This window comes from Triticum aestivum, chromosome 3A (assembly GCF_018294505.1).
Source record: "Triticum aestivum cultivar Chinese Spring chromosome 3A, IWGSC CS RefSeq v2.1, whole genome shotgun sequence".
NCBI lineage: Eukaryota > Viridiplantae > Streptophyta > Magnoliopsida > Poales > Poaceae > Triticum > Triticum aestivum.
The window spans coordinates 740,982,370-740,991,109 of NC_057800.1; the positions used below are offsets into that span (position 1 = coordinate 740,982,370).

At 46.1% G+C, this 8,740-nt stretch overlaps 1 protein-coding gene across 2 annotated transcripts; it reads left to right on the plus strand.

The window, feature by feature from the left end:
• Nucleotides 1-2,001: 2,001 nt before the first annotated feature.
• LOC123063654 (cyclin-A2-1) lies at nt 2,002-7,252 on the plus strand. Of its 2 annotated transcripts, none has more exons than XM_044487525.1 (12): nt 2,002-2,468; nt 3,235-3,543; nt 3,647-3,950; nt 4,257-4,363; nt 4,554-4,646; nt 5,352-5,485; nt 5,689-5,764; nt 5,859-5,935; nt 6,025-6,058; nt 6,152-6,301; nt 6,379-6,519; nt 6,655-7,252. In XM_044487525.1, the coding sequence occupies exons 2-12, from the start codon at nt 3,241-3,243 to the stop codon at nt 6,757-6,759; spliced, it is 1,524 nt and encodes a 507-aa protein (XP_044343460.1). In that variant the 5' UTR covers nt 2,002-2,468; nt 3,235-3,240; the 3' UTR covers nt 6,760-7,252. The 2 variants fall into 2 exon arrangements, with proteins under 2 accessions (XP_044343460.1, XP_044343461.1); XM_044487526.1 differs by having other exon boundaries at nt 2,050-2,200.
• The last annotated feature ends 1,488 nt before the right edge of the window (nt 7,253-8,740 follow it).

Genomic DNA, 8,740 nt, shown 5'->3' on the forward strand with positions numbered 1-8,740 from the left:
TAGAACACACAAGTTGATAATTGATCTCTTAGCCGTGTGCGGTGCCCCCTCCACCATAATCCACCTCGGTCATATCGTTTGCAGTGCTTAGGCGAAGCCCTGCGCCGGTAGCGTCATCATCACCGTCATCACGTCGTCGTGCTGACGAAGCTCTCCCTCGACACTCTGCTGGATCGTGAGTTCGTGGGACATCACCGAGCTGAACGTGTGCAGATCGCGGAGGTGCCGTACTTTCGGTGCTAGGATCGGTCGATCATGAAGACGTACGACTATATCAACCGCGTTGTCATAACGCTTCCACTTACGATCTACGAGGGTACGTAGACAACACTCTCCCCTCTCGTTGCTATGCATCACCATGATCTTGCGTGTGCGTAGGAATTTTTTTTTGAAATTACTACGTTCCCCAACATACGGATCATCACCGATGGCCACATATTAGTCATTGTGTTGGCTCTCCAAGGCCTGTACGACGGTTGTCGGCAGTCTTAGGAATCATGTCCCCATGGTTCACTGGGACTAGCTGGGGATGCAGGTGTCGACGCCTCCTACCGTGGAGGTGTGGACCCAGATCCAGAGACTGATGCCGGGCTAGGAGTGAAAGCAAGGCCTTCTACTCTTCCTGATGTGGTTGGTGTGTCGTGAGGTGGTCGGGTGGTGATGTCTTGGGGTGGGGATGCCGGGGTGGCGGCCCCGGATGGTGGTCCCCATGCTTGGCTCTCCGGCGGGCCTCATGGCAGCAGCGGTGGCTTACCCTTTTGGTCGTGTGGGCGGCAAGGGGTAGAGGTTGGTGGCTCAGACACGTTTCATATAATTGACATAGGTGTTGCCTAGATCCAGGGAGTTGGAACTCGCCACACACGACTTGGTGTCATCGTGATGGCATGGGTGAGTTGCCGAGCGAAGCTCCGCGCTTTGGCGCCACCGCCGCCGATGCCCAACGGGCGCCGCTATCTTCTTGAAGACATTGTTGTGGTTCTCCTCTCCGTGCCAAGGCTTCGGGTGAAGACCCATGGACTTGGCAGCGGCAACGCTCGGCGCCGTTCTCCCTCTTGAGGGCGTTTGTCATGGAGACTAGGTGTGCTAGGGCGTGGTGTGGCGTTGTACTATGACTTCCCCGTGTTCACTTTTGGTAGTGTAGTCGCGCTCCCGTTATCCCATGATCTGCTGTGTAAGAGGGCTACCTCTCCACTTTGTATCATTCGATCATGTACTTTGTTTGTTGCTTTATCTTTAAAGCGGGGCACGAGCCTGTTTCGAGAGAGAAGTTATTTCACTCAACGAGGCCAAACAATGAGGAACTCAAGTCAAATAGTTTAGGATAGTAGATATTTTGTTCATTTTCCTTTAGTATTTTCTCCTCAAGTCAAGATAGTATAGGTGATGCAGTTTATGGAGCTTTCTTTTGTATAAATGAATTTGATGTATAGTGTGAATAAAATCTCCTGGTATTTGAATCTCTTGTGATAACAATGATGTGCAGCTTTGTAGTGTGTATCTATTGTTGTCAACTCTTGTGATAAAAGGTATTCTATAGTATCATGTAATGCACCCTGGCTAGGGACACTCTGTTTGCATGTCAAGTCATCGATTGCCGACAAAGAAGACCATGTCACGAGACTAAAAGGGAAGAACCTGGACCGGAACTCAGTTGATGCCAGCATCTCCACCGCCACCACCACCACCACCACCATGAAGGACCGAAGCGTCCGAGATCCGAAGCTGTTGATCCCAGGTGCAAACATCACGTGCTCTTCGGTGTGTGGCCGCACAAGGAGCGAGACAGAGCCAGGAGACTACCCTCCCGTGCCCCGCCTCCCTTTCTCATGCACAAACCTAACACGAGGGCTCCCTCCCACCTTCGGGCACACAGGAGGACACCGGAGGCCGAGGGGGGGGGGGGGGGACAGATCGACTAACGCGAGGGGAAAAAAGTGTGAGCAGTTGAATCTCACTCACATTGGGCTTGGGTAGGGCCAGGCCTGCCAAAGGGATTGAACCCACGAGAGGAGCGTCGTCCCCTCCTCCCCTCCCCTCCTTGTCCTCTTCTTCTACGGCCGCCCCAAATCATCCCGCCTCCCCCCTTCAAACTTCAAACCCCGAAGGCTCGGTGGTCGCCGCCTCCGCCTCCGCCGCCCCATCCGGATCCAGCCGGCGCGGGGGAGCCTTGTCCGCGTAGATCTGGACGGGCGCCGCTAGGGTTGGTTCCCCGCCGCCGCATTCCCCCCCTCCTAAACCCTAGAGCCCGCCCGCCCTTTCCGAGCCAAGAAGCCGGCGCCCCCTGCTCCCCGTCACGCTCTCGGCGAACGGCTCCAGCGACGGCGGCCAGCCTCCCCCAGGGCCGCCTGCCGGCGCATCCCCCCTCGCCGCCAGATCGACGGCGGTACAGTCTCTTCTTGGTCGTTCCTCTCGGGCCTCGGCAGATCGACGCCGGCGGCGACTCCTCTCGCCCCGCCCTCCCGAGCCCGGTGAGTTCTTTCTCCACTCATCCCCCATAGATGCTATCCTTCCTTGCGCGCCGTGGTCGCCGAATTTGGGCTTTCTTGTTTCCAAGAAAAGGATTTGGGTTTTCTTTTTTTCAAGAACTGGGGCCGACCCGCCGCCGCCCCCCTCCCCCCTGCTCCTCGTCGCCGAACGAGGCTGCCATCCTCGTGCTGCTCATCCCCACCCACATTTTAATTATTTGGATGCGCTTTAGTGCTGGCTATGTATTAAGTTTGATGGCGGCTGCCCTTTCTGCATTTTTTTTCACTTACCTGAAGGACATGATTTGGGGATCTATCAAATTATAGATGCACATTTCTTCTACGCGGTCAACATGATTTTCTTATTGCAAGACATGTGGTAGTGGAAACAAAATGCAATCCAGGGCATTAAGCTTATCCAGAACCAGAAAGAACTACCTTTTCCACAATTTCAAAAAGAACAACGTCACCTGTATTCATATACTTAGATATAATTCGAGTCGTGCATCTTGTGAACTGGGTTTCATGAATATGGGTTTTCATTATTTTGTCCATGGATGCAACACCAGAAAGTAATTTTGTTGAAATGATGTGTCCCAATGTAAACTTGTACCTTCACTTGTTTATTTAAGACAGAGTGTTGCATGATGTTTCACGCACATCCTAGACCCTAGTCTTATTCCCCTTTCAGTTTTGCAGTGCTACTTCTTGCTATATTGTTTGCTCAGTGCATGAATCCATAATGCTATTTTCATTTTCACCCATTCAGGCTTAAATGGCTGCAAGGAAGGATAATGCAGTCCTTATTGCTTGCCAAGCTCCCAACGGCCGTGTAACACGAGCTCAAGCTGCTAATCGCGGAAGATTTGGAGTGCCTCACCCAGCACCGGTACCTGTCAGAACTGAACGAAAACCGGTGACTAAAGGAAAGGCGAAACGGGGAGCTTCGGATGAGAACACTTGTGCAAGTGCTCTAACTTCAGCTCCACCTCCTAAAAGGCGAGCAGCGCTCAAGGATGTGACAAACATAAGCTGTGCAAACTCGTTCAGAAATGGCACTGCTGTGACTAAGCTACAGGTACCAAGATGTTCCACATATTATTACAGTATCCTAGTATGATTTTTTGATGATTACCTTTTCCTGATGTCAGCTAATTTAGAATGTATTTCCTTTGTTCCAGTCAAGGCCCACACAAAAGGTAGGGCTAAATCGAAGCAAAAACAAGCAGTGCGCAAAGAAGGCCCCTAAGCCACCTCTTCCTACTGTTAGTGGAACTTCATTTGTTGTGAATGATTCTCATAACGTGGAAGAAACTCAGAAGGCAGAGCTTTTGCCACCAAAAGAGGAGCCCACTGCTCTGCTCGAAAACAAGGGATCGTTGTCATTATGGAATATTGCACGGAACAGGGAGAGTGGTGTTCATGAGCCATTCTTTCAGGGAAGAAACACAAGAGATAAATCTGAAACTGCTGACTCAAACACTGGTTAGTTAAGTTGCATTTCTCTCTCTCTACCGTTTAGCATATGGACTTAAAGATAGGTTAGAACTTAGAAGTTTGAGAAACTGTTCGGAGCTTCTCTTTGCTTGTAATGTTGCACTTCTTTGCTGGCAGTCTGGTCGTATCCTGAGTATATTCTTGAATCTTTATGGTCTTTATGTGGCCACAAAACTTAAAACAAAAAAGCATATTGTAAATATTTTGTCCACTGAGCATTCCTGAGAAACTTGCAGGTATTTATGTATTCTGTTTTGTTGGGCAGCATCTAAAGAATCTTTATCTTTGTTCCAGGGGACTATGTTGGCTTAAACGTTATAGACATTGACAAAGATAATGGCAATCCACAAATGTGTGCTTCCTATGCTGCAGAAATATACAGAAACCTGATGGCTGCAGAGGTATGTTTATATTCTGTTGTAGAAGGGAAGAGCTTCTTCTACTGTTTAGACAGACTTTTAAATTCCTCATATGTTACATGCCTTATTAAGCTGGGAAGAATTTCAGTTTTGGATGTTTGTGTTTCCTTCACTATAATTATTTTCTGAAAGCATTTCAGCTTCCATCTTATATGCTCATGTTACTCCCCAGCTTATAAGGAGACCTAAATCAAATTACATGGAGACTTTGCAAAGGGATATCACGAAGGGCATGCGAGGAATCCTGATTGATTGGCTTGTTGAGGTTTGTATATATTGCTTCTGATTAAATTTATGCATAAATAGTCCAACCATGTTTTTGAGACTGAACATCATCATTGTCACTTAACTGCACAACTTTACATACAAATTGATGTATATAACTTGCAAAATTAAATACACGTGAATGTGTTTTTTTTACGGATGGTAGGAACTTTGCACATTCATTTCAGAGAGGAATAGAGTGCAAGGTTTACACATCCGACCTCGTTGGACTCAATAGATCACATAAATATTCTTTACATCCCTGTCCACGTAGTTATTCATTTCCCTTTCAAATCTCATAACTATATGGTGTTAGTGATGGAGGATTTTATATGAGAAGTTTGAATCAGTGGTGATGGAGGATTTTATATGAGAAGTTTGAATCAGTGGTGTCCATCCTTTCTTTTTGCACCACATAAGTTGCTGAACTGAGCCAAATGCAACATGGTCAAACTCGTGCTGTGGTGGTAACATGTGCTGTATGTATATATAGAAAATAAACACATAAACCACAGAGGCCCTGTGATAGTGACGAAGTCAGAATACGATGACAGTGATCTTCAGCACCAGAAATGTACTCTACATTTCTCACATGCATATGGGAAACCTGCATTTTCTTTTGCAGCAAATCAAGATCCCTGTTCAAGTTTAATCTTCACTGTTCATGAATCATGACTTCTTAGCTTATGAAGTTCCATCTTTGCAGGTTTCTGAGGAATATAAACTTGTGCCAGACACACTGTACCTCACTGTATATCTTATTGACCAATTTCTTTCTCGGAAATATATTGAAAGACAGAAACTACAACTTCTTGGAATAACTAGCATGCTGATTGCCTCGTAAGTTCACATTTGTTTGATTTTAATATTTTAACATCAAAAGCTTTGAAATTGATAGGAAGATGTCTCATGAAAAGGTTTGCCTAGTTGCTGAAGGAGCTTACTTTGCGGCAAATGCATGAATTATGTTTATTGTTTGTGCTGCCATTGGCGCCAGTGACATATGTCAGTAGAATCATTTAAAGATCTACCTTCTTCTGCAGAAAATATGAAGAGATCTGTGCGCCTCGTGTTGAAGAATTTTGTTTCATAACTGATAACACATATACAAAAAATCAGGTACTTGTTACATGTGAAGTTTGAAGGATTGTTAATTACACATGCGAAATGTCATTGTTGATCTGCCATAATTGATATCATCCTGATTCCATAGGTGCTGAAAATGGAGTGCGAAGTGCTTAATGATCTGGGGTTTCATCTTTCTGTTCCCACAATCAAAACGTTTCTGAGGTTAGTTACTCAGAACAGGATGACTAGACAGATCTTATTTCTTTTCCAATATGACATCACTGACAAGCGTTTCCTTGAAATTTTATTAGGAGATTCCTTAGAGCAGCACATGCTTCTCAAAAAGTAAGACTGGCATCCAACCATATTAGCACAGTTTTCATTTAATTTGTATGTTTGGCGTCTGATGATCACTAAGTTCCCAAACTACATTTGCAGGCTCCTTGTGCAACTTTGGGCTATCTGGGCAATTATCTCGCGGAGTTGACTTTGACCGATTACAGTTTCCTGAAATTTCACCCTTCGGTGGTGGCAGCCTCAGCAGTGTTCCTTGCAAGATGGACACTCGACCAATCAGACCTGCCATGGGTTCGTATGAGCACTCTGGATGCAGACCTCTGTACATCATGTTCTATTTGCTCTAATATATGTTATGTCTCATGCAGAACTGTACTCTCGAGCATTACACCTCATACAAAAGTTCCGATATTCAAGGATGCGTACGCGATCTATGGGAGCTGCAGCAGGGCAACACCAGTGGAAGTCCCCCCCTCAATGCTATACGCGAGAAGTACCGGCAGGAAAAGGTATGCCACAATCACCACTTGCTGCTTGAGTTCTGTAAGCAGAACACCACATGAATCCTTTTTCTGTGCAAGCCATACATTCATACAGTTTTAGAATCACTTGACAGCTAATTTGTGTTTCCCATCCCATTGCAGTTTGAATGTGTAGCCAATATGCTGTCTCCGGCGATGCCTGTGTCGCTCTTCCTCTTCCATAGACAAGCTAACGGCACCAGCCCCCTGCTGATCAACAACTCCTAGCAGCGCAGCGTCAGCCCCCTGCTGATCAACAACTTGATTTTTTTCCAAGATCTTGTAGCATCCCCTTCCCACCATCCTCTCCCTCCGATCTGGTTGTGTTGTTATTTTTCCCGACCTTTTTCGAGTTGTGCAGTCGTAGGCGATGGCTCACATAAATGTTGATTGAGTTCCTGTGTAGGCTGCTGATGGATGCCTAGGGCTGGTAATTGTATGATGATGATGATCCTGTCTGTCTGTCTGTCTGTATGATAACTGAGTGAGTTCCGCTTGATTTAGCGTAGGTTTGCGGGCGTTTCCCAGAGTTTAGTGAGTGCAATTGCAGTGCAGTGCTCGCTCTTGAGATTAGAAGAGCAACTGTAGTGAGTCCAGGATGGTTGATGTGATGTGATGTAACCTGTTGTTACAAGAACATTCATTATTGCTTGGTTTGTAAATGAACATAAATGTAGCCTGACTGTCTACATCATGCTGAACACAAGGGTTTGTTTCTTTATCGTTTCCTTTTGTTTGCGATGAGATGAAACTAAGCCAGTGAAGAGCCAATCTTTCGTACTCCCTCTGTTGTTCCTATAGTGTCAAAAGAACGTCTTACGTTTTGAGACAGAGGGAGTAGTTGACTTTATGCCATAAGCTTTAATAACCGTATGAAATAATCGTTTCAGTTGAGCAAATAAAATGGAAGTCATTTTCAGTCCGTAGAAATAGCGCTCTGGTTTAGAATTTGGGGATCGGAATTCAGAGGCAACTGATTTTTGTAATTTTGGAAAATGAAGACATGAGGGGAGCTGAATGAATGTCACGTGGGAGCAGTATTGTCTATTCAGCAATGAGATGCACTAGTATTTAAATATGACGGTCAAACAGTCAACTGACACAAAGTGACGGCACATGGTTAAACAATACTCTATGAAGCCAGAGTGGCAGCCACGTTACGCCAGTAGTATTCTAAGGTATGTTTGATTTGAAGTTTTGAACCCAGTTAGAGCATCTTGATCCAGTAGAAATCCTTATTAGTGGAGTAAATTTAAGTGCATCTCTAGTTGTTAGTTGATTTCTTAAAAACTTTAAGAATTAGAGGAGTAAATTTAAGAGCCACTGCACCTAGCCCAACCCTCAAACCTTACCTTCAGAGGAGTAAAAATTTTAGGAGTTGCCTCCCAAAAGTAGCACAAGTCTCTTAATTTTTTAGGCACTGCTACGCGTCCGCCGGAAAATCAGTTGATTAGATCAGCCGCCTCGGCAACCGTCAGATGCCGCCTAAAACAATCATCGATCTACCGTCCCAGCCAGTCGAGGACCTTTGCAACAGCTAGCTTGTTGCGCTCAAGAGCTTTGCAACAAAGACCTTGTTGCAATGGTCCGCCGAGACAATAACTGGCCAAGACACGCACACCCTAGGCTGGAGACGTAGCTGCTGTGTCGCCATGGTCCGAGCGCTTCGACCATGGAGTGCCTCCGGTTGTTGGAGTTGCCACCCCTCCTCCACCCCAGCATCATGAGCAACTGCCACCTCTCCTCCAGCACCATGGCGAGGACCTCTCATGTCGGATGCTTCTCCGGTGTTTTCTGCAATCTGGGATATGTTTCTGAAACATGCCTCATCTTGCAGTGTCTGACCTCTCACGCTCTAAAGTTGAGCGCTCCTCCAACTGCAGCCTCCAACGCTGTCTGCAGCTGGGGTTATATTTATGAAACAAGACCTCTATTGGAGAGAACCATTTTTTATTTTTGAAATAAAACCCTTGTTGCAAAAACCTTCTGAAACAAGAGCCATGTCGCGGGAAAAAATCTTCACCATTGGACCATTTTCTTCTTCTTTCGAAACAAGATCTTTCTTATAGGAACCTTCTGAAACAAGACCCTTGTTGCAAAAAAAATGACTACGCGGGGCTTGTGACAGCGTGAGCGCTCCATCCGAACTATCCAACGGCTACGTAGGCGGCGGACGCTACACATACATCAGCCGGCTGAAGGGTAGCTT

Coding starts and splice junctions, on each gene's coding strand:
- LOC123063654 (XM_044487525.1), top strand. CDS start 3,241: ATGGCTGCAAGGAAGGATAATGCAGTCCTTATTGCTTGCCAAGCTCCC. Junction 3,951..4,256: donor AACTGCTGACTCAAACACTG/GTTAGTTAAGTT, acceptor TCTTTGTTCCAG/GGGACTATGTTGGCTTAAAC. Junction 4,364..4,553: donor GAAACCTGATGGCTGCAGAG/GTATGTTTATAT, acceptor GTTACTCCCCAG/CTTATAAGGAGACCTAAATC.